This window comes from Lagopus muta, chromosome 3, assembly GCF_023343835.1.
Source record: "Lagopus muta isolate bLagMut1 chromosome 3, bLagMut1 primary, whole genome shotgun sequence".
Classification (NCBI taxonomy): Eukaryota; Metazoa; Chordata; class Aves; order Galliformes; family Phasianidae; genus Lagopus; species Lagopus muta.
Window position 1 is genome coordinate 17,687,390 of NC_064435.1, and position 26,681 is coordinate 17,714,070.

The window sequence follows — 26,681 nt, forward strand, 5'->3', positions numbered from 1 at the left end:
TCTTCTCTTTTGCTACAGGATGTAGACCAAATGGGAAAAAGGTTGGGAGGGAACGGTTGAGACAGCTGACCTGAATTGGCCAAAGGGACATCTTATACCTCATAACAGAAAAGGAGAGTGTTGCATTCTTGGCATCCGAGGTGTCTGCCTCTCATCAGTCTGCTTGTGGGATGTGGAGAGTGATTGTCTGTGCATTGCATGTCTTTCCATCTTCCTCCTCCTCCACCTATTTAACTACCTTTACCTCAACCCACAAGTTTTCTAATTTTTGCTCTTCCTATACTCTCCTCAATCCCCCTGGGGCTGTGGGGTAGAGTGAGCAACAGACTTGATGGGAGCATAAATACTGGCTGGGGTGAAGCCACTTGTCTTATGAATAATATAAGATAGGTGGCTGGTGGGTGGTTTCTGGAAGCACATCCCATTTCTTAAATCTGGAATGCTTTTTTCTATGTTGGTTGATTTGCGTGTTTTGTTGTTCTTTCTGTTCTTTATTTTTGTTCTGTTCTGATTTTGTTTCATTCTTTTTGACAGTTTTCCTACTTCATATGCTTTTATTAAGCCTTGAAGAAGTCCATCTGGCTAGCTGGCCTGCCATCACCTTTTTAGGATCTTTCTGATTATCCTTTGGGAGATTTACACAGATGTTATAAAACACCAGGGTTTCCCATTTGAACCCATTGTGTAGTCAGTGCAATCCACTTGCTCCACGTAGCATCAATAGCATGGTGTGTAGAGGGAACTTTGCCTTTAAACAACTTAGCACTGTTAGTCAAAGTGCTAAAACAAGCTGCACTTCAGTACCAATTCAAAGTTTCTGAAGCAGCCCAAATCCCTTCGTATGATGCTAATACCTCTTTCTTCAGCTGGAATATAGCATTCTTTGGATCCCCTGTATCCTCAGCTCCAAAATCCTAGAGATCTACTTTGGATCTCACCTGATGTTCTTTGCCAGAGACTCTAGTGGTGCCCTTTTCCCCAGCTGCAGCGTAAAGCATGTTTTTTACATCTTGTCTTGTTCGGACTGGTCCCAGAGCAACTGCACAGATTACCTCCTGTTTAATTTGTTCAAAGGCTTGCTGTTGCTCAGGGCTTCACAAGAAATCATTCTTTTGCATTACCTAATGGAAAGATCTTGCAACAAGATTATAATCTGGGATATGCATTCTCCAGAAACCCATAGCACCAAGGAAACATTGGGTTTCCTTTGTTCTCTTTGGTGGAGGTACAGCAGTGGATTTCTGACTGTGCTACTTGCTGCATTGCCCAGAAATGGAAGAGAGTTCTCCTCAAGCACCTGGAATTGGAAATCATGTGGGAAGTACTGGAGACTTCTGGGAATTGCAGTCTGTCTCTTCTTAGCATATCTTCTTCTCAGCCATAACCGATGTAGGTATAGTGGAGACTTCCAGGAGCTGGGATCCAGGAAGTGCAGCTCCCTGGCACTGTGCTCCAGTACTAACAGCTGGCTGCATGATGTTGTGGTATGGAATACCAGTTGAACCAGGGCAAAAGTGAACTAAAAGTATGTTCTCATGTGCTTGTTAAAAATCAAGTTGCAATATAATAATCTTGCTTGGTATTTTATTACAATAACAACAACAACAAAAATCCACTACGAATTAATCTCCATATCTGCATGCATCAAATAATTACAAAATGCTTATTTTGAACAAAAATTGTTCTTCCTGCTTTGGAGGACTATATTTATCAGCAGTACACTTCACAGACTCTGCACAGAACAATTTCACGACCATATTAGTAATAATTTTATAAGCTGCACATAGTAACGGAATGATCTCAGAGTTACTCTGGGTAGATGAAAAAAAAAATCCTTCAGGATCAACTGATCTTCCATGGTTTCCATACAAATTTTCACAATTCAGTACAACAGTGATGGGATTCTGGTGTCTGAGTCAGAAAGGCTGAAACTCACTACTACTTAGTGTACCACTGCAGCTGAATAACAATGAAGTATCACAAGAAAACAACCTTGTACTGAAAACAACAAAATATCAAATAAAACTCCATCTCAAAAAGCGAAAACTAAGTACTGCAAGATCATTTTGAAATTTCACTGCAGTTTGTAACAGAACAGTTATATACGGCAGAATTCATACTCAGTAATATTCAGTAATTGAAAGATAAATAAGTATCCGCAGCACTGTTGAAAGAACAATTTAGCTTTGCATACTCTTGAAATAATAAGCTCCTTTTTTTTTTTTCCATGGTGACAACTCTCAAATCTGTTTTTGGTTTGTTCTTTACAACGGCTTTCTAAAAACAATTTAGGAAGGTTTTTCTACTTGCAAAAGCTGAGTGGTTGATCCTGTGTAGTACTAGAGCTAGTCAGCAGCTTCTAAAGAAGCATCAAGCTCTTAGCTGTACTGGCAATACTTCTGTGAAATGAAGTTGGTGAGAACTTTATCAGTTGATTTGTGCCATTCATTTCCACAGCAGTATCATAAATCCCTCCACAATGTTATTGGAGCTGCTTTAATATATACCCTAAACTCTTTCCGCCAGGAGGCTGTGCACTAATTTCAACTACTGCATTTTAAATGTATCAAACCTTTCTTCTGCACGTTACCAGCACTGAAGCTGGCAACATCTCACTGTTTCACAGTAGCTCCAAAATAAAATGCTAGAGCAGTTTTCTTATGTCAGTTATTGAGTGAAGTTCCAAATAACAGTGCAGTAAGAACATCATCTCTTATATCAAAGCCATGAAATGAGGATACAGACATAGATTTCAATATTGCTCTATTTCAGACAATTCTTTCAAGCTAAATGTTACAGAGGAACCTAAATAATAATATTACTTCAGTCTGTAGTTGACATCTAATCACATCTAGCAAAAAAGTTTGCTATACTATTACTAATAAACAAAAACACAAATTTTTAAATGCAGTCTCACATATCTGATGTACAATGTAGATACAAGAAAAATGGCTGGTTGCTGTTATATACAGAAGAACAAACATAGTGCTAGATCTAAAGTCACACCAGCAAGATCTCTACCAAAGTTTCATAGTTCAGCTGTACGGGTGAGTGTAAAATTGGAATGTATTTCAGAATAACATCCTTAAATTCACAATAAATTATGAATTAAAACTGCTCCTGAACTTACATCTGCAATTCATCTTTATGCATACAATTTTGTATGCATAGTTATTTATTTTTGTACAGCCTGATATTATTCACTTTTTTGCTACTGCAAGTGAAGGTGCAAAGAAATTGCATACATGAATTCTAGACTTGTGTTGAAATCTTACTCAGAATATGGCCTTGAAAAAGAAGTACAGGCTGAGAAAGCAGAGATACTTTTGGAGCAAGAATGCAAATGGATAGAATTTAATTCTGGTATTGTCAACCTGTAAGAGTTCCAGTTCAACCTGATCTACTCTGAAAGTGGTCACAACAAATATGTAACTTTGAGTTACACAACTTCTTGGCTGACTTGCCTCTCTTGTACCCCTCCACTGATGCTACTGAGGCTTCCTTTAGCCCACGCTGGATAGATTTTGAGTAGAACAATATTTTTTTCACAGCTTCTTAAATGTTGCGCACAAAAGCTGTGTGAGTTCATAGCAAACAGTAACACACAGGCATTGTCTTGAATCTGTGTTCTCATAATAGCACAAACACGAACAGGTCTGGAGCAATGAGAAGAATATGCAGGTAGCTAAGATCGCAACTGGGAAGCGATGGTGGCTTCTCACAGGGAACTGGGATAAGCCATGGAGATCAACACCCTCTGCTGGTGGGATCAACTGCAGACCGAGCCCAGAAGGTGAGCACAGCACAGAAACTCATTGCCTGTAATACCAGCTTCTGTTTCTGGCTCCAGATCATAAAAAACAGTGCAAAAGGTGATAATGTAGAGGAAACATTACAATGAACTTGGAGCATTGAGAAAAAGTAGCAATACTTTCATTGTGTTTTCTCTTGGATACTGTCTGAAAAGAAAAATGAAAAAAAACCTGCCTTCTTTACTGTGTTTTCTTCTTTTCCTTAGACATTATCAAAGCTATAAAACCCTATCAGCAGCCTCAGAGACAACTACTGAAGTAGGTCAAAATTAACTAGTAAAAGCTTGCCAAATAGCGTTCAATATATATTAAGTTCAGACAAGATTTATTTCAAGTGGTCCATCCCTAATCTAGCTTGCTGAAGAAAGAATTCTGAAAGCTTCCTACTTTAATTTGTTTATTCCCTGCTGTGAATTGATTGAAAAGCCCTCCTATTTCATGCTGTTCAAGGTAGAAGAAAAAAATAAAGATTTCATACTCTTTGCCATTAGATTTTTTTTTTTTTTTAAAGCTATGACACCTACAATTAGATCTGCATTTCTGAGGGAGGTTGGAGTCAATGGAGGACAGTTACTGTCATAAGTAGTGGTTATGGCTGTTCTCAGAGATGTGGTGAGAGTCCTTCCATTACACACAGCAGCATGGAGGAGGGCAATTCTCTCAGTTTCACTGTCTGTCTCTTTGAAGAGCAGCCTTGCTGTTTTGGAGATCACAATACAAGCTGAAGTACTTGCATATTCCACTGAAGTCCATTCACCTCTTAAAGTTTTGTTTAGTGTTTCATTCAACTGGATCCAGCACTGTACTGTTTTGACTTCCCAAGAAACTGTGTTTTCTTGCATGATACTGACAGATATGTATAGATATATGGTAAATCCTGCTATTTGGTGAGCAGAAATGCCTTTGTATGTCATACAGGTTGGTGCAAAGAGATCATCTGAAGGATTTGTATGACTGCATACTCAGAACATGGTGTGTCTCAGGCCTGAAAATCAGAGAGACGAAACAAACTGAGAAAAAAATATCTGCCATCTTCATTACATCTGCAGACAAATTAAAAAGTCGCCCAGTGAATTATCTACATTGTAAGATCTTATGTATATGGACTTACGAACAGCTAAGCACTGTTGCATAAAAAAAGTGTCTTCAAAACAGCAACGTGCATCATCGTATGAAGAGAGCTGGGTTAGAGAGATGTGCATCTAGCTGGGAGATGGGCATGCCTTTGCAGGAGTAGAGTGCTGCTGTGAGGGAAGTCTGTGTCTTTTCCTTGTGCCATGTGCATGGTGCAACCAGGTTAGTTAACTCTGAGCTGGAGCCAAAAGGTGACACACAAGAAAATATCCCACTGCACCACTGCCCTCTGCTTGTCAGGGAGTAAGGCTTAGCCTGTGTATTTCTCCTCACTGTTCAGTATGCACCATGTTCTCCTGGTCACAGCATGCCCAGCACAAGGAACTTTGAGGCCATCAGTTTCCAGATCCGGTCAGATGAAGTAATGACATTGTCCTGTTTGGTGGCATGCCAGTCATCCCCACCAGCCTTTCCCTGCCCCTCACCGCTCTGCCCCACCTGAAAGCTATCCCAGTACCACCCAGTGCACATCAGCATGCTCTTTTATAAGGAATACACACCAAATACTAAAAGACATTAACTGTTACCTCAGATGACAAACATGTGTCACCAATGGATGTTTTTGCAGAGGACAGATAAGTGTTGGTGACAGTAATATCTTCTAGTTCACTGCTGAAGTGATCAGACTCTTTGATGACGTTATAATTTAGAACCACACTGTAATTGGCAGGTTTCTTGTCCCGTTTCAGATGGCAGTTGCAGAGTTTCCTGAAGGCTGCTCTGAATTTCTGAGACATGAGATTATAAATTACAGGATTGATGGCACTATTTAAATAAATACAGATTCTGCAAAACAGCAGGAACCAGTTTTCTTGGAAGGGACTGGAGAGAAAGGAATTGACAACCACCAGTGTTCGATAAGGCATCCACAGAAACGCAAAGAGGACTACCACCACAGCCAACATCTTGGTAACCTGGGGGAACACAGACAGACACAAGGTGAGCAGATTAATACAGCTTGGAAGGAACAGATGTCTTCCCAGATCTCTAGGGCCAAAGCAAAACTACTGACAGGTTTTTCAGCTGTGAATTTCAGAACTGTGTTTGATTCAGAAAGTTCTACTGTAGTAAGAAAAACAAACAGAAACAGCACTTGGTTTCAAATTCCTCCCAGTTTTTGTTAAATAACTGTAGATTTTGCAGCTCCTCAAGCTGGAAGATCTCCTTTGGACTACACAATCTGTAAACTAATTCAAGTTGGAGCCTATTTTCATGATCTGCTTTAAGAAGTACCTTGTGGGGTTTCAAAAGCCAAAAGTATTTTTTTAAAGGAACTAGATTCATTCTTAACCCTAAAATCCTAATATTTAATTAGATCTTCATTATTTGTTTTTTATTCTGAAATGTCAGTTGTCATCTACAAGCAGAGGAATATAAGGGATTATTTTAAGACTTGATTATTAAAAGAGCTTTCATCTATTGTGTAAAGCAAAAAAACAGCCCTTGAGAATACCCAGGATATCTGAAATGAACAAGAAATAATTGAAAAGTTGTAAAAAAAAAAAACCAACCTGTAAGAGGGCTGTTCTCTTAAATTATAATTTACGTTCATTGTAAATATACACTATATATACATACAGTAATTGAAGTCCTAATATATTATAACATATATTGTATATTTTAAACTCTAGTCTCTACACTAAAGAAAGCTTGAAAAGTATTAAAACAAGGTAGAAAATACAGTGAAATGTGACTACATGGGAAATACCAGGAGATAATACAGTGGGGTGCTGTCATATACATCAGGGGATGACTTCCTTAACTGTGTGTGCATGAACTGAAAAGCAGCGGACAGATTCTGGTGAGCTATACCTGCTACTTTTGTGTTTCGTGTTTTCCTTTACTATTTGCCTTTCTTCTTGACATAAAGCAGTTGCTGCCTATTGACAGAATATTTTAAAGAATGACTTTTTACCTTTGCTTCATTCATGTTATACTTTATTCCTTCTAATCTGGGTTCTTGAGGATATACGTAATGAAGCAGCAGCTATTGTTGCCACAGGAAACATTATCTGGCTGTATAGGTTATAATTCACTGCTTGCAGATCTGATAGATGTAGATTAATAAGAGATGAGTTTCAGCTGATGCCTCTAAGACAGATAATTCCACTAAAATTACTCATACAGCGGTGCTTTGAAGTTAGAGCGTATCGTTTGTTTTTTGATCAGATGTATGATCTCTTGAAATGCACTAATACAAAGGCTATAGTTTGATACTATAATTCTCGGCCCTTCTCCCCCACTTTTTATTTCTTTACAGTTCTGTTCAGTAGGAGCCAAAAACCAGACTGAGGAATATTATCTCCCTACTTTCTCACTTGACTGATACATCTCCTTGCAACTTCTAGACCACCTTTCTTGACTGCTGTGCACAAATCATCAATGTAACATAGCAAACCAAAATATGAATATCTCGAGTAGCTAAAAAGTTTCTTTTTTTCTTATCTCTGAGTCAAATCTGAAAGAAGCCCTGCAGACTGCAAGGAGCACTGTGATTCAGTGCTGGCCTGCTCTTGCTCACAAAGACTGGGGATTCCTTATCTCTCCTTCCTTTCATCCCTCCTGTTAGGCCCCAGTATGCAGTTCTACACTGCAGAAGTCCATTCAACTGAGAACAATCATTTATATGGAAAATAATCCACATTTAAAGGAAAACATTATGCCTTTGTAGGGCTTAGATTAACAATGGAACTAACTAACAGATGTGTTGCAATTGCTCAGGCATTCAGAGGGAGAGTAGGTAATAGTCCACATCGGCATTGGAGTACTTTGCTACCAGAAGCTCAGGAGGGGAATTCGTAATCATAGCTCCTGATCAGTGACAATTTAAGTTTCTTCTGATTATGTCTTTAAGGAATAGAAAATCACTTTCAATGATGTAGCTGTCACTGTGAATCCTAGGTTGTATTAGAAGTAAATTCATCATCCTTACTGTTAGAAAATGGAAATACATTAATTCATGATGTTTTAAGTCACATAATTGATATGGCACAGCAATGAAAAAATGGCTATTATCTCTCAGGTCATGTTCTATATGCCACAAAAACATACACATATGTACTGCACAAATTGTTGGCTAAATTTATGTGAACTCGTGCCTATAATGTGCATTTTTTATTGTATCTAACATCACTAGCTTATACTGTTGTCATGTTCAGCTTATCGAGGCTGTGATTTTACAAATTATTAGGACAGGCTCTTAGCACCAGATAAAATATATCATGGAGACAGCAGAAAGTACTCTGAGCTGAGATCAATTCAGTTTGCAGATTTGAATGAATCACAGAATGTTCCGAGTTGGAAGGGACACAGAAGGATCATCAAATTCAACTCCTGGCCCAAAACAGGACCACCCACAATTCAAACCCTACATCTGAAAGTGCTGTCCAAACACTTCTTGAAATCCCACTGTCCTGGGGAGCTAGTTCCCATGCTAGACCACCCTAACCCATTCTCTGCCATGGATTCTACAGCAAATGCAAGAAGCAGGAACATCTTATTCCTTCAGCTGATGCAAGCCAACAAGAATTTGCCACAATTCTAAAGTGGCCGCAGCATGTCCTTGGAGGCAGAGAGTTTTCTTGTCCATTCACTTCAGACGGTAACTGCTGTGCAGCGGTTACGATATATACGATTACGATACGATAGCAGCTCCTCTGCTTTGGACTGATTAGTTTGTCCCCATTGCGACAGGAGGTCTTGTCACCCCTCTGCACTCTCAGGGCTTCTGAACTAAAGCTGCTGCTATTGTGGGCTTTACTTTTTCCCCCATTTTTGTCATTACAGATGAGCCCAGTATCTACACATGACTTAAGTCAAAGCTGCTTTCTTCTCCACATCAAAAATCTCCACCGGGATGGATGGGTATATGCAGGAATGGGGGAAAGTTTGGCCCATTGTACATAGCTGTCACAACCATTTTGAAATCACTTCATACGAAATTTAAGTGAACATTATTATTGTCAACCCTGTGCACAGCACAGGGGTTGGAACTAGATGATCTATAAGGTCCCTTCCAACCTAAGCCAGTCAATGATTCTATGGTTCTGTGATTATTTTTGGAGGGGCTAATTATTTTGTATCAGTGAAGTGGGATATAAACATCAAGGGGACAAACTTTTAAGGACCTTCATTTTAGTGCCTATTCTATCTAACCATGCATGAAAGTTCTCTGAAAACAGAAGCATGGCCATAGGAACACTCTAGAAGGTACTGGTATGTCCACTAATTACTCAGATGGAGGCAAGCACACTGATTGCTCTTTTCTTGTGGGTATGCACAGCCTCTTCTATGTTCAGAGTACAAATTGTTCTTAGTTAAATAAATTGAAAACATGACTAGAAGTGTTTGAGAAAATCCATTGTAATTCAAATTTCAAGTGTACTTTGAATGTAAAGTGCTTGAGACTGAACATGCTACTGGCTGCATGCAATCCCTCTTCATGTCCTATTTTTTTGTTTCTGATGCTGTGAAAAACATTTTAAATGTGGGTGGGTTTTTTTTGTTGTTGTTTGTTTGTTTTTGTTTTCTGAGCAGATTCTCAGTATTTTAATTCTGAATTGGTTTCCTACCTTTCCTTTTTTGCTCCAAACCCTCATAATTCTAAGGAAGTGATTTTACAAGACATTTTCATTACCACAGTATTAGTAGTTGCTTGTTTCTCCTTTGATCGTTAGTCTCTCTTTCACTTACAAGTAAAAGTCAATGTCATACTTGCTCAGTTACTGTGCCATAGACTCACCGGTGTTTTACAAGCATGTAATAGTATCTCCTTTTGCTGTGCTTGGTTGTGTTCGATATCATTTTTTTCATGCTTGCTGGTGTTCATTGCAAAGCAGAGAGTGTACATGCTATCGCCCAAAATATTGAAAGTTGTACAATGAGGATGAGGATTAAATAAATAAATTGATGTATGGTATTGATATAATACTGCAAATGGCACTAAGTGATGTGATTGAGGATTTCATACGAGCTATACAGAACTGTATTTTCCATTGCTAGTTGGAATTCATGCTTGCTCTGCTATGAGTGAATAGAGAAGTTTTTATAGAGGACAGCTGTTCACGTACTGCATCGTCATAGAAAAGAGTCTCACTGGAGGGTAACCTGCTTTTTTAAACAATCCTAGAGGGCCCTTAGATAATTTGATTGGACTCAACAGCTAACTGAGAGATATGCATAATGTTCCATTCCAAGTGTAAATAAACATGTTCACTATGTAAGGCTATGTCACTTATTCACAGTTCCCTTCATATCTAGGAATTCCTTTGGAGAAATTATGAAATCTACTTGCAAGTAAGCAATTCAACATTTATGTTATGCACAGACAAGGAAGACACTAACAGTTTAGAAATGTTGACACATCCTCATCCCTGAGCTAGTAGTAAAAAAAAGAAAAAACAACAAAAACTATGAAGTAAAGATGCATGTATAGATTTGTTGGCTGGTGTTACTTGTTAGTGAATCTCTATTTACTTAAGAAATTTGCTCTGATGTACTTTGAATAACTCATTTGCTGTTTGTAACATGAAAATGTTTCTTCCGATCTTTTTAATAAACACCTTGAGAATGGAATGCCTAAAATGGACAGTATCAATGAAACTGGAGTTGACCTTCAGCTTTTACTGCCACAGTCTGACTTCATTGTCCCATACAGAAACATAAAATAAGTTGCTAAACTTTCTAATGTTCAAGTAACAACCATTACCATTTTCAGTCTGGAGAAGAGGAGGCTGAGGGGAGACATTATTTCTCTCTTTCAATATCTGAAAGGTGCTTACAGCGAGAGCGGGGTTGGTCTCTTCTCACCGGTGACAGGTAACAGAACACAGGGAAATGGCCTCAAGTTGTGTCAGGGGAGTTTGGATATCAGGAAAACTTCTTTACATAAAGGGTTGCTCAGCACTGAAATAGGCTCTCCAAGGAGGTGTTTTAGTCACCATTCCGGGATGCGTTCAAAAACCATTTGGATGTGGTGTTCAGGAACATGACTTAGCAGAGGGTTGTTAGAGTTTGGGTAGTGTGGTTAGGCTGTGGTTGGACTCAATCTTTAACGTCTTTTCCAACCTGAGCAATTGTATGATTGTATGATTCTATGATTCTATTTCTGCAAGCAAAGGACACTTAATGTTACTGGAATTGGAACTGGTGGTGAAAAAATAAAGAAAAATAAGTGTCTATTTTGATATGGACAACTATGTGCAGCGTAATTGTTTTTAAACTAATAAACTGAAAAAATGGATTGGCTTTTTTTTTTTTTTTTTTTTTTTTTTTTTTTCTCTTCTGTAGCACTCATAATTAATTAGAACTGTATTTTTAACCCTACTTGCAAGTAAAATGTCTCTCAGTCGCTCATCTGTCTGCTGTAATCTGCATCCAGCATTTACAGATAAACTTTCAGTCTTGCTGATATTTTGATGTATTTCCAGAAAGTGGACTTAAGAATACCCTCAAATATTCACCTTGGGAAAGGTGCTTTCAGTTGTTAAGTTTGCTGTAAGCATTCAGTTCCTACATCACCTGGATTCCACGTTGTGTGTGCATGTCATAATGCAAATATATTTGTTTCACGTGCTCTTTGGAGTAAATTAAGTAAGTAGGGCTTCTTTACATGTTGGTGCAAAGGAAAAAGAAGGCTGTATTTAAAGACTGAAGAATTATTACCTTAAATTTCAGATGTGTAAATCTAAGTTGTAATATGCGTATGAATATAAATATAAGTTGAATATGAACTTCATGATGGGGCGATGAACTGACTTTACTGAATCTTTCTTGCCTAGAATTTTCAGTAAAGACCAATGGTGCAGGCAGGTGTTTTTTTTCCCAAGCTGAGTTTAGGCACATATACATTGCTATTTATGTGCTATAAGCGCCAGTAACTGCAGTAAATAAGGTTCCTCAATTGCTGTTCATTTTGACAAGGATACAGTCTGGGAATGAGTTTTCTGGAAGATTTAACAGTATGGATGGTTTGTAAGTACCAGTAGCAGGCTGTTTTGGACTAACAGAGATATAGATTCATAGACTAAAGCCTGAAAAATCAAAGATTTAGTTATTGCAGTTGCCTCTGTAATTGCAATCAAGAAACTGAAATCCACTGGCTGTATAATGGGGTAACAAGCAAAAGGTCTTTAGCCTCTCACAGCATCGATAATGGTACTACTCTAAATACATCTATGGAGCAAAACACACAGACTAGGAAATGTTGAACATGATATTAAATGTATCATGTGACTAAAAGGAGGGTGTTTTGACCTACATCTTGATTGGTTGCTTATTGTAAGAATTAACTAACTAATCAAAAATACCTGAATACTGCAGTAAGGGAAAAAGATTGAGTAAAATCACACATATAATGGATTTATCAAAGGCTAAGAGAATCCTGTAGAAATCTCTTATGAAATACATGCCTAGCAGGAAGCAAAAGTAGGAATGCTTCCTTCTTAGACAGATTTGTTGTCTGTTGTAGTGAAAAAAATTATCATATGATTCTATGATTCTATGAAATCTCAAACACATTTTTTTCTCTGGGCTCTTGAGAAGTGCCTCTCTCTATCAGCTGTGGCATGCTGTTAGAGACCGTGAAACATCTTAAAGAATAATGCCACTAAAATATTGGCTGTGTTGAAATCAGTGACAAAGCACTGATGAAAAGAATTGGGATGTCATACTGCCGCTCGCTTATAAAATGACTTGGAATATACATCTTCAATCTTTTTGTGTGCATAAATGCAGTTTTTACCTTAGTCCTACAGCAATAAATACAGTTTACAAGTTCTTCAGGAGGACGAGGCTTCCTCAAATGTTCAAATTAAGTGTTTAATTGGAAAACCCGAATTCACAGTCTGTATTTTCTGGTGAGTAATTTTTTAATTACTTCACTTCTTAGGACTTGTGATCATCTATCCAAATGATCATACAGTTGTTAAATATATCTTAGCATTGAATTTGCATTGAAGTTCTTTCTTCAGCTCTCAGTGAAGTAAATGGGACTTTGAACAGCCTTGCCTTAAGAGATACCCTTTGTCAAGAAATCGTATTCTAATCATATTGATCATTCCTCTATTAAGCTTCGAAGTTTCAGCTACTTTGAACTCAGTTTAACTGAAGAGTGCAGGAAAATGTGCTTCGTCATTGTCCCTCTTGTTTAACTTGGGAAAATATGTACAGAAAAACTATTTCATTCTGTTTTCTCTGGTTCAGATTTTGCAAATTTCTCAGCAAAAACTATATCCTATAAAGTTTATCAAAGAGGTGGCCAACAAGGTCTCACTTTACTGTTAGTTGCCTTTTCATTTTCTCTTAATCTTCTGTTGCAGAGAACAATTTGTCACTGTTTATGATCGAAACCCTCTGTAGGCCTTCAAAAAATTTCACATAGAAGTCATATTTTCAACTCTCTACGATATTCAGCCTAGCAAGGTTATTTCCTTTGCAGTGAACAGGTGAAACTCCACTCAGCACAATCATCAAAAGCTCTATCAGATCTAATAGGAGTTTAGGATGCTTCTTTAACTAGCAAACTAAGCACATGCTTGAGAGTTTACCTGCAGTATTCTCTGTATTGAAACAAGCTTAATACTGGTTAATGCTATGTAGCCATGAGCCTTTGCTCTCTGAAAACTGAACTTATCAATGTTGGCCTTCTTCTGGAAGAGATCTTCCCTCAAGAGACAGTCTGGAGTTACCTACTGACTTATACTATCTGATCAAAGGCTCTGCAGTCGCAATGAAGGATTCATTGCTTTCTAGAAGAAGTATTTAGCTTTTGACAAAGAAGAGGTAGAATGAACTGGCTTCTATTTCTTCTGGGAAACAGAAAGCCTGATGGAAAACACAAATTAGAAATGGACTCCAACATAAAAAGCAGTGCCTAAGTTACTCTTCACATTTTAAAAAGTCAGCTTCTAACTCTGGGTTACATTTCTTACCAGTAACCTAACTGACATATTATTATTTTTGAGGAAAACAATTGAAATTACACAGCCATATGACTCACAGTAAAAAAAAAAAAGTATTGTGGATATATTGAAACTTAACATTAATTCTTGGAAGCTGACATAGAAATACAAAGTTGACAGCGTATGCTTTACAGTAACACACTAATATAGGTAAAAAATGCCTAAAAACAACACGATGATGGAATCTATTTCTGTTGTGAGTCAGAAACAGCTTCAGCTGCTTCTCTTCAGGTGAAATGTAGCTGCTGTGTGATGAAGTAGAGGATAGAGCCTGCATTTATGCAGGTAATTAGCAAGTTTTGGACACTTCAACAAAGGAACACTTTCAAAACATAGATGACATAGTGGGTAGAAAAAATTAAATAGTATGAATCAATAGTCTGGGTCAAGCTAAATCCATATCAGTCAGGCAATCCAAGTCATACTAAGCGGGTGCTTTGATTCACATACTGACATTTTGGATTAATCATCAAAAAAGGCTCTGAAAAACCTTGTCTTAAGCCTGCATGAAGGCTGAGGAAACCAAAGTAACCTGCAGTCTCATCGTCATATAAATATGAGTTCATAATTGGTTAATTAAGATGATCAATTGTAAGAATGGAGTGGAAGTGCCCTAGGTGTCTGTGTATCTCAACCCATGCGGCTTCTTGCTCCTGTTCTTTCCATTTTGTCCCCTGATCCTTGCAGAGGAAGTGAGGGTGCAGCTGGGTGGAAGTTTGCTTCAGTTCGTAGCCAACCCGTCTCAGGAAAGACAGCTGATTTCATTTGTCAGAACGTACCTGGATAAATATAAGAGCTACAGCAGGGATAGAACTGTGCACCTCACTGTCAGTCATTTTCTCTGAAGATCATATCCTGGACATCACATGAAGATTTTAGATTTTGAGTTTTTAGATTATCTGAATTTGAAATTCCTTTTTCCATTTTAAAGCACTAAATGCATTTGTGCAAATGTTAACTAAAAAAACCAAACACACTGCCCTTGCTTTGCTTCCTGCGTTGCACTACAGAGAAAATGCTAACTTTACTCATAAAACAGTTAGTCTCATCCAACAGGTTGCTTGGGATTTTAGAAAATCTCTGCTGCCTTTACAAAACCAAAAGCACATCATGCTGTAATCCCAAATTTCTGTTTTCATTATAATTTAGCATCAATTCTCTGCAGTACTCAGTTCAAAAGACCTGTCTGCTTTTCAAGTGATGCTTAGCACAAGTTACCAAGCGTGCGTGCTGAGGTGATATTGAGAACTTGAAAGTAAATTATCTTCTACTAATTCATGAACAAAGTATAGTAAACTTAAAGACTTCTGGGCTGAATATTAACTATAATTGGAGATATAACTAAATATAACCTAGCCTACATGTTTCAGTGTGCATTCCAAGGCACAGCTCTCATGCTTTGTAAGCTCCTGGTGCTCTAGGAGGCAGCTCAGTTAACTTTTCAGGTCTATGTCCGTACTAAGGAGTACCACTCCTCTCATTGAACAGTAGCAATCTTCATAGCATAAAAACAACATAAAGTTCAGCTTATAACCTGAGGGTGCGTTCAGCTTGTTTGAAAGGGTGTGCAGCTCAGCCTTGCTTCCAGCAGGACTGCACAGAGTAGAGGGGCAGAAGCATCCCACCTGGCAGAGCAGCCCTCTGCTCCAGATCCCAGCAGCGGGTGCTGACAGGCATGAACCAGGCATTCAGTGTGGAGCCACACACCTCCATGCTCATCCACACTGCTGGATGCAGCTGAAGCCTGATCCTGAAAGCCAATCCGTCAAGTGGTACACCAGAATTTGTCAGGACTGGACTAACTGTGCTGACAGCTGTGAGTGGGAGGTAGTGAAATTCATTGCAAATAGCCATAAATCATTCCACTAACTAAATTCATACATGCATGCATAATAATATATAAAAAAGCTGGTTAGACCTATACCTCACTTCTGAGCCACCAGTACAAAAGAAAATATTTTCTGAGAGACAGAATATCATTTACCAGGCATTTTTATATACAGATGTGCTTATGTAGACTGTTCATGGGGACATCAAAGAAAATAAGGAAAAATAAGAACTTGACTATATTTGCAGAGTGACACAGTGCCTTACCGGGGACTAAACAACAAGTCTCCTAAACTCCCAGGCTAGTTTATTTTCCTTAGAGCTCAAAAATAGCTTTGTGCATTTGATTGGATTACTAATAGGCTGCAATATAAAGAAACTGTCATTTAAAGCATTTCATTCTTTACTGACACTTCCTAACTGCTTTTTGTTACAGTAGAAAGATTACTATTTATTTTCTAGTCCTAGAAGTAGGTGATAAGAAATAGGCAAGAAAGAATACATATTTATATATATGTATACATGTATCTATGAATTTCTGCTTGAAAACATATCAAAAGAGATAATATATTCTACCCCCTTCCATGTATTTAGACCAGTGATCTCTCAAACAAGTATTTAGATTTCAAAAAGCCACTGCAAACTGCTGTTCCTACCTGTCTTCTAGAAGCAATAGTGCTATTGAAACTCTTGTTAGTCATCTTGGAATTCACAGCCTTGTTTTGGTGAGCCACATCGTTCTTCCACGTCTTAGAGTTTTCCTTAGGGTCCGAAGGGATGGGATTCAGGAACAGTATTCTAGCAATCAGTCCATAGAGGACAGTTGCCAATACCATTGGTAAAACATAAAATATTCCAAAGTCCATCATGTAGATAGGAGAGTAATAGCTCCTGGACACCTTGTAGCCACAAGACACAACAGTAGTGTCTTTGTAGACTGCTGTATTGAGATCTAGCAGGAAAAACCAGAGCATACAGTATATGGAGGTGAAAGACCAGACAAAAATAATGATCTTTTTAGCTCTTGAAAATGTGCATAGGAATTGAGCTTTGATTGGGTGGCAGATAGCTATATATCTCTCGACGGTGAAAGCAGTGATGGAAAAAGAAGAAGCATTGATCCCTAAGTATTGGAGGTAAGTGATGCAGAGGCACCCCACGTAGCCATACACCCAGGATTTGTACAGACTTTCAGTGATATTGGGTAGTCCTGCAGCCACAAGCACCATGAGATCTGCCACAGCCAGACTCACCAGATAGCAGTTAGTGGGAGTTCTCATGTGTTTGGTTCTGAGGACCACCAAGACCACCATGATGTTGCCCACGATGCCCAGTCCACAGATGAGGAGGACCAAGAGGATGGTAACCACTTGGTATTCAGCTGTAATGATCTCCTGGCTTGACAGCAGCAGCCCAGTGTGGTTCTGCTCGTCGCCTGTGCCATTCTCCATCTTCACCAGCCTGTCGCTGCTCCTGCCTGGCGCTTGGTCTCAGCACATGTTCTCCATGGTCCTGCAAAAGGAAGAGTGGAGCAGAGTGTGGATGAGACACACCCAGAGCACGTTCTCCATATAGTCACAGTCCCATTCCTGTCCTGTTCTCCACTCACCTGAAAGCACTTGGACTTTCAGTCTTTTCAAATTCGATTACCAGATAGGCTAATCCTTCCAAGACTCCATGTACACAGGCTAAAAAACTTTTCTCATAACTGGTGTGAGGTATTCGTCAGGACACAGCACGTGGAGATTTCCACTCGGTAGTGGAGGAGGAGGCAGGGAAAGCAGGCAGCCCTGCTGCACTGCCAGCTGGCTGCAGCCCTGCACGGGACTGAGCGAATTCAGCCCTGGCCGCCTTCAGCATCTCCGCTTTCCAGGAGGAGCCACAACGAGCTGAGGGTGGAGACAGCAGCGGGAAGTAAAGGGAGAGAGATTTGTAAAGCTCCACAGGTTTGCTGCTTCCCGCTGCTTTCCCTCTGCTCTCAGATGGCTCACTGATCGATCACGTTGATCTACCCTGGAATCAAAGGGGAAACTGACTGACAATAAAAATACACTGATTTCTAAAACTCTGGTCTTCCCTCTGTCCTTGTGGAAGTGCTGGTGTTTTACATTTCCCCCTGCTTTGCAGGAAACTGTAAGCATCCCTACAGAGCTGTCATAAAGAAATATATCTCAGTTTTAGTAAGCAGCAAGAAAAACTAGTCCTTTCCCTTCTCCATTTCCCTTCCCTTCCCTTCCCTTCCCTTCCCTTCCCTTCCCTTCCCTTCCCTTCCCTTCCCTTCCCTTCCCTTCCCTTCCCTTCCCTTCCCTTCCCTTCCCTTCCCTTCCCTTCCCTTCCCTTCCCTTCCCTTCCCTTCCCTTCCCTTCCCTTCCCTTCCCTTCCCTTCCCTTCCCTTCCCTTCCCTTCCCTTCCCTTCCCTTCCCTTCTCTTTTTTTCTTTCCTTCTTTCCATTTAGGGCAATTGTTTTTGCTTTAAGATGTGAGGAAAGGTATTATTTATTGCTTGTTAGCCTTCAGCATTTCTGCTACTGGTCTGTATCTAAGATGGAAGTTGTTGCTGTATGACTATAAGACATGGAAAATAGATCTTGATTATCATGCAATAGAGAGTATATCTACAAGAAGTGTTCAGAAGATTTTGATAGTGTTAGTCAACACCATTTATGGAGCACTTCCCTTTGCTTTCCCTGTGGTACTTCCCAAAGCTATAATGTTCCTGTAAAATCTGAAGTCATTTCAGAAAGAATTTCAAGACAGTAAATATTTGTTCTGTGTAATTAAAGCATCCAGTGTCATGGACTTGGCACAAATATTGTGTGATATGCATTGCCTGCTACATTCAAATTATCTTCTTAACATAATCATCAGTCAGAGATCACATACTGAATCTGGAAATCAGTAAAAGATTGGCTTTTTCTCCTACTTAATGCTGTGTGAATTTTGCCAGCAGCTGTGTTGGTAGGTGCAATATTGCAGCCTTCAAAATACACTGGCTAGTTTCAAAACAATTCAGCATTAATATATGCAAGCCCAGCAGCTGTGCCAGAGAAACTGTGAGAGCAGATGGAGCAGAGATTGCTGTGAAACTTTTATAGCATGTCTGCTGCTCCATTTTATACACATACCTGTTGGTCCAGGCATCAGTTGATATTACATGTACAAATGAGCACATATGCTGCTAACAAGTCCAAACAACAGACAGAAAAACAAACTCTTGAAATGTTCTGACTCCTGCTAATAATTTTCTGTTGGTACAACTATTTGTGTGGGAGGGAGGGGGTATGCATTACATTGATATACCCTGTGCTGAACACTGCTTAGCTAACAACATTCTTGTACAATTTTTTCCCCAATTCGTCTCAATTACAATGTGTCTGCTCACTTGGGGCACAACAAAGCCGTAACAAACTGTTTCATAACATTAGGCACAAACTGAGATGGAACAGTGAATCACTATAAACACTTTGTCCCAACAGCTGTAAATTATTCTTAATTCTGTTTCCCTAACTCAGATCACTTCCCCAACTGGCCTTTTCTGTTCTAAAAAATGGCAAGCAAAAATGGCAATCTCATACCCTATCACCTGTCTGGACTCAGAATTCATACAATTTCTTAAATAATGTGTATTGTTTACTACGTACGCACTTCTGAGGAAGTGTCAAGCGCTCCCTGATGTGCAAATACCTCCAGGTCTGCAGTTTTAAAGAAAGACACCATCCATGATGGACCTCCAGTGTCATCCAAAAGCTGGCTTTTTAAAATTGGTTACTAGTTACTGATATGATTGGCTCTAAATGGGTTTTGGATTTACACTTGACCTGGTAAAATAGCTAACTTAACTTAGGTGGTCAAGAATTTATTCGCCTACATCTGCTTCACCACACAGCTGTACTTTTGTGCTAATGCAGTGAGCCTATGGCATAATTTGGCTTGTGGGACAAATCTGCCTCTTCAAAAATCTGTTATGAGTGAAAATTTGAGGGAATCAAGCATATCTGCTTCAAGAGAAATCTCATTACCCATGGGCAGTAATCCTTTCTAACTTGTTTTTAAAGACTTTCACCAAAGAACACCCCTACTAAAGCACTGCTAAAATCCTGGATGTGTTTTCCAGAGGTGTCCAAGTGATTTAGGACTTGTCATGACTTGAGGATTCCTAAATGCATCTCACAAATTCTATTTGATTTGGGGGATTTTAATCTGCGTATCTACATAAAAGTGCAGATCCCATATCAGTGCTGATTTTTGCGTATCTCCTTTGTTTACTTTTAATCTTTGTAATGGACTGGTCTTGGCTGTTACATCAAGAACTTTTAACCTAATTGTTCTGAAAAAGCATTTGTCACAAAGAATAAGAAAAATGGTTGTAAGCAATCGATTGGCTCACACTGGAAATACTGTTTAACTATTGCCTGGCAACAAGGTCACTGGGTACAGTGATCTGCTGAGACAGATCTGAGATCATGGGGCAAAGAGGACTGAAGGGTGTTAAAGAGGTCTACTCTTTTCTTCACTAGTATCTATCAATTTGAGTGGAGAGAAACTGTTACTAGAGAATGACGAAGCAGAGGGAATTTTACCAGAATAAATGCAGAGAGTTCAGACTACTGAAGGGGCAAGGAAGCCTGCTTTAATGAAGCTTTTTGATTTTCTGAATCAATCCTGCATTGACTGGGACTTTACCATTCGAGAGACTATCATCTAAGTCAAAGTCTTCACAAAAAAGTGGTCTGAAGAAAGAGGGTACAGCTCAAAGGGATAAACACAAAATGCTTCATGTCAAAAGGGAGAAAGTAAGTACTCAAATTCAGTGTAGAAAAGCTGGCAAGTGAACTCTGGAATAGACTGTCTGCAGAAGCAAGAATCTTCAGAACTGAAGGTCAATAAAGAGCCATCTGTAATAGATATAGCTGATTTGTCCTGGGAGTCCTAGAAAGGGCTGGATATCTACATGAGGTTTGTTCTGGCCCTGCTGCCCTCTGATTCCATCACTGTAAACCTTGTATGTCTTTCTTCACTTTCTTCCTCTCTTATGCAATCCTGAGGAAGAAAAATGTGATCCTGACACTTACATTTTCAATGGGATATGGAAGGTCCTCAAGTGAAGACAGAACTGCTCTGTACTCCAATAAATAAAACATAAAGAATAAAGGTACTCTGCATTTGGTGACAAATCCCATCACAACATTTGTGCCCTACTGTTCATAGGAAGGAGAAAGGCCTGAATTCTGCCCACCTTGGAAAAACACAGGTCTGTACTCTACAAACTGAAGTTCTCTGTGCTGGGAATTTCAGTCTGGAGAAATTCAGTGCCTTTCCTAGGGAGCTGGAATGCATCCAACACAGGGAAGATTGGACAGGCCTTACAAGGAGCACAGAGCCTCTGCTTGAGCTCTGCTCTACCACTGCATGGTGAAATGGACATCTAGATTTCAGTGGCACAGGCATAGACGTGAAGCACGGCAGTCAAAGAGCAGCAGAAGGAGTCGTGGTATGGTTACAAAATTGCCATTACTTCAATGAATTAATGTTTTTCAGACTTTCCTACAATAATCTGTGAGCAGTGAGGTTGAATGCAAATTGCAAATAAAGGTTATAATCAAGGATAATTGATTTTTTTGTAGTTCACTTTGTTATCCTTCCTTTTCCAGCCCAACCTCCTATCACAGTATAGTCATTAAAATAATTATTACTAAGAAAGGAGTCTCCAAAATAGTGTAAAATTCTTATGATACTTATTTGAATTGTAATCACTGTACTCTAGGAGCAAATTTAAAGATGGTACTGAGATCATCCACAAGTTGATTTTAATAATGCTATGTTCATTAGAGCTGTCAGAAGGTCTGAACCCCTCTATTTCTCCATTTCATAAAGTGAGAAACAAACAGGAGTTTCTTTTCTTCAAAAACAGTTATCTAAATGATATTGTGACAAGTGCACTGGAAATAAAAAAAACTGCCATTTTATGATAGTGAGAAGGAAAAAAAGAATACCTCTCCCCAGGAAATCAATTACATAAAGGATTATACCTGTAAAACATCGCATTTTTAATATCTTTACTATATTGAGCACTGTGCAAAGCATAATTTTTCATTAGAAAAAAATATTAAAGATGACTATAAAATTTCTACAAATGCATTCACCTATGCTTTTTATAGAAATGAATTGTGGAAGCATTAGCAATCATTTAATGCTATTTTAGATTAAAAAGGATGCTGAGAATTTCACTAATAGTCAAATTTTTCCAGATAGGCTTAAAAGAGCTATTGGCTGTGAAGGTCAGCATACTGAATATTGATAAAAAGGATTTTGACACTACAAAATGAGCCTTGTCCATTTGGCATTAGCATTCGGTTGACTTGAGCACTTCAAAACAATACTGACCTACAAAATGAAAGGATGTTTCTGCAAGCAAAATGCAATTCCAAGTTTTTCATGTACAGCTGACCATTCTACTTCCTACTGTACTGAGGTATGAAGAAAGTATGAAAGTTCCATCTCATGCTACATGCCAACAAATGCTTTACACAGCTTTCAAAACAAACATCATTATGTGGAGATGACAATTTCTGTCTGAAGTAATTTGCTGAATTGGATTAATTGGATTAATTGGAAGATAATTGGACCCACACTACGAACAAGACATGACTTACAATGTCTAAAATATACACATGCCAAATATGCTAGACAAAGCACTCTAGAAGTGTGCAATTTCATGCTCTTTGAGGTCTCATTTCTTCTATTAAAAACTGAGATGAGATTATCAGCCATCAATTAAATGTGAACTTAACAGAACATAGAGCACGTTGTTACATGGGTAAGCAGCTGTTGTCCTTATTGTGGTAATATCTTCAGGAATCCGTCAAGTCAGGTGTTGTTGGATTATCTGCCTAAAACCCAAGCAAATTTATCATAATGATTGTTTTAAGTAATGCATTGTCTGTTTGTAAAATTAAGTTCCACTTTTCCTCTTGTGTACACGAGGCACTCAAGGATCCAGAGCAAGAAAACTGATAGTTCTTATCCCCATTCATGCAAAGCATCAGGGAATAACTACAGTGGGGTTTTAAATTGTAATGTACATATTTCAAGAAGAGTATAAATGTAAAAATAAAATAAATACTTGTCATTTTGGAAGCAAACTGAAAAAAAATGTTAAGGAATTCTTTTTAATTTTTGTGCTTTCAGCACAAAGAATTATAGAAGAAAAACCCTCACCAACCTAACTGCAGGAAAAAGTCAGCGATAAGACTGTGACAGAGAGAACATTAATGAAGAAGAATGAGAATCTGCAAATCTGAATTTTTAAAGAAAAACATAGCAAGTTGAGAGAGAGACTAGAACAGGAAGATTTGTGTCAGCATATCAGAAAAAGGATTGTAAGAAACAACCAATAATTAAGTGTCCCTATATTTATCTGTATCTCTCTCTGCTAGCAGAGCATTTTTGTGGCATTCCAGGCATCACACTGAACTTGTTGTTTGGAGGGAAGCTCAAAGGATTTGCCCCACTATATAGTTCTGTCTCCATATGTTATCTGGAATGATTTATTTCAAAATAATTTCTTGGGCCTGTCCTACCTGCTTTTTGGGCATCTAGCATATACATAAGTGGCACAGGGATGTAAGTGATGTGGTATGTGTGGAAGGACTGAGTCAGAAATCAAGGTTTAGCTGCAAGCTAATCATTGCTGTACCCAAGAAGTTAAATGTTTCAAGTCATTATAGCACCTGCTGAAGGGAAAAGGATAAGTCAATTTGCTCTAATTATACTTCAGCACACACACAGCAGTTAGGCAACTGGATTAATACTATCCAAAATAGACAAGTGAGTCCTGGATTTCTGGATATGTTGATTCTTCTTTATCCCCAAGCTGCTTTGCACACAGATATGGAGTATTGAGCTGAGAACTTAGAAAATCGTAGATAAAAAACAAAACAAAAAAAGAAATAAAATTCACAGGTTGGAGCAAGGGAAATTCCAGTGGAACACAGGAAAGAGTCACTCGCACTTGAGAAAGTCTGAGCCAGGGGATGGAGCCCAGAGGAAGGTTGGCACCTCCACCCTTAGAGACCTGCAAAACTCAGCTGAGCCTCTGAGCAACCAGACCTAATTTTAAATGTTGGCTCCTTTTCAGAAGGGTTTGTACTACATGACCTCCAAATTTCTCTACTGACCTAAATTTTGCACAGCAACATGGAGAGTTTCTGAAATGTCCTTCCATGGAAAAGCTGCAGCTGGAAGAAATGCATTCTGTGGCAGACTGTGTGTCCTTGGGACGTTCCTGGATTACAAGAAAGTTCTCACTGTACTTCAGTCAGATGTAGGATGAGGACTTTCCAGCACTGAGCTTTGCGCAGGTACATAATAGAATAATCACATAGGTGACATACAGCCATGCTGAGCCACACACTGCTTATGCTCCTTGTGACTAACAGAATGGAGTCACACATCACTAATTCTGTACCCCAAAAGAGTGACATAACCTTTTAAAAGTGCTCATAACAAAACTCATTTTGTCATAATAAAAGTTTATGTAAAAGTAGAAAATTTGGCATAGCAAAAAAATAACCAAACTCACTAGACTAAGACTGCTACAGTAAATAAAATGCACAGTTAAAGCTCCAGTGTGCATGAATGTTTGTATTTTCAGTTATGAACCACTTACGAATATTCAGTTAGTCAGATTACTGATGTTACGCCTTCAATTCCTATTTTGTAAAACATTCTTACTATGCAGGCAAACAATAGCAATTGCTTTAATGTTGCTATTTTACGTTTTATCATATAGAAAACTTTCTCATAATTTTCTGGGCTGAAAATAATATAATTAAGGATCTGCTTGTATAAAAAAAATAATTATTTGAATGTGCAAATGTAACCAGAGTTTGCAGAATATGTTAACGGACCTGTGAACCTTTTTGCATGTTATTAATGTTGGTTGACTTACTGGTTTAATTGCAGGACTTTTTTTTATAATATAAATATATTTTGTGTTTGTTAAGATAGCATTAGGAGAACCTTTATTAAGTCCAGAAAAAGTAGACTTCAAGGATTTTTGTAAGTACTAATCCGTTTTCACTATCAACCTCACAGAAGATGCTTCAAACCCTCTGTGTACCTTTACTGATTTCAGTGGGATTTCAGTGATATTCTAACATGTGCTATATATATTCCTAAGACACAGAATCACATTACATTACACAAATCATTTATGGATTGTTAAGTTTCTGTGTAGTGTAGTTAAGAGTGGGTTGCCAACACGTAGGCATCTTACATTGTTTCAGCTGCAGATTGCATGCATTGCTTGCCTCTGGCTGTGAGCTGGAAAAGGAGAGTGTTTCCCAGAAATTCTGTGTCCTACCTGCCAGCCCCTGTGTAAGGCTTGGGTTTTCCAGGATGAGTGATACATATCTCCATTTAGCTGCATCCTAGCCCAGCTGAATAGTGCTTAGTTGTTACTGGGTCTATTGAGCAGCTCTCCAATAGTGTTGACAGGAGATCAGAAATTCAGTGGGTGTGCAGACTCTTACCATTATTATAAACATATATTTATGTGTTTCAGCTTTGAACTGAATTGCATCTTAAGGGCTTGATTCAGTTACTCAAATATAGCTTTCTAGATCCATGTGATATAGCTTAATATACACATCTAGGTGATGACATACCCATATTGATAATTTGTGCAACCTTCTACAGATAGTTTGAATCAAACTGTATCTATGTATCTGTATCTACCTATCAGATTTTTCTTAGAAAAGACTGAAAATCAGATTTTTTAAAAAAACAAACAACACAGAACAAACCAAGGAAGTTTCTTATTTTTTGCTTATTTTATTCTGAAAATGGGTAGGAAGGAGACTTCAGTTCCCCACCTCTTTATGTAAAAACACGAACAAGGAAAGAAGCAAATTTTAAATCAAGAGGCTTAAAGATGATTTGGTTGTGGGTACAGCTGGAAAATGTGACAAAGAATCCTAGAAGAGGAGCATGCCTTTCCAGATTGCCAGCTAAGGTTGTCCCTCTTGGTCATCCTCAGAAACTTTTGCTATTTCCTGTGTTTTCTATCTAATAGCTTTTATGATATATGCCAGAAACTTGATTGTGAAGTCCAGCCTTGTACCCTTTAAAATCTGTCTGTTCTTTGGAATCTCAACAGTACTGCCAGCAAGTCCAGCAAGGCCATTTTCAGATATATTTTGCATGCCTGTAAAAGACAGCTCTGGTTGAAAACGGTGTAGCTGGGCATAGGGAGGCTTCAGAAGTCTCAATTATCGCTGGCAAGCCATTCTAGGTAAAATTATTTTCTTTGCAAAAGGAACAGTAATTTGTTCTCAGTCTTGCATCAATAGCTATGAGACAACTATTTCTGTTGTCAGCGATTCAGGGAATAGACTCAAATTTGAAATAAGGAATAAATTTTTCACAGTGAAGATGGTGAAACACTGGAAAAGATTATTCAGAGAAGGTACGGGTGCCCCATTATTAGAAGTGTCTGAAATCAAGTTGAACAGGGTTTTGACAGTTCAAGATGTCCCCACCCATGACAGGAGGAGTAGACTAAATGGTCTTTGTCCCCTTCTACTTATGAGACCAGGCCTCAAATACTGTGTTCAATTTTGGACCCCTCTACAAGAAGGATATTGAGTTACTTTGGTGTGTGTGGAGAAAGAAACTGAAGGTGCTGAAGGGATCATAAAAAACAAGATTTAGAAGGAATAATAGGGGGAATGAGTGTTGTACAGTCTGAAACGAGGCAACTGCTGGAGATTTGCTTCTGCTAAATGAGCTGTCAACATCATGGAAAGTCCTGCTTATCTCCCATGGGCTCTCTTCCAAAATAACACCGTGGTAGCTTCATTTTATTCTGACTTATATGAAGTTCTATCATCCTTCAAAGAAAATTAAGTGATGCCATTTGACAAAACAGAATTTCAAAGAAGAAAAGT

General features: G+C 38.6%; 1 protein-coding gene across 2 annotated transcripts; it reads right to left on the reverse strand.

Moving 5' to 3' along the window:
* Positions 1 to 1,642: 1,642 nt before the first annotated feature.
* TRHR (thyrotropin releasing hormone receptor) lies at positions 1,643 to 17,542 on the reverse strand. Of its 2 annotated transcripts, XM_048939396.1 has the most exons (4): positions 17,343 to 17,542; positions 16,390 to 17,245; positions 5,474 to 5,860; positions 1,643 to 4,797 (listed from the first exon to the last, which is right to left on the reverse strand). In XM_048939396.1, the coding sequence occupies exons 2-4, from the start codon at positions 17,182 to 17,184 to the stop codon at positions 4,792 to 4,794; spliced, it is 1,188 nt and encodes a 395-aa protein (XP_048795353.1). In that variant the 5' UTR covers positions 17,185 to 17,245; positions 17,343 to 17,542; the 3' UTR covers positions 1,643 to 4,791. The 2 variants fall into 2 exon arrangements, with proteins under 2 accessions (XP_048795353.1, XP_048795352.1); XM_048939395.1 differs by lacking the exon at positions 1,643 to 4,797 and having other exon boundaries at positions 5,283 to 5,860.
* Between the last annotated feature and the right edge of the window lie 9,139 nt (positions 17,543 to 26,681).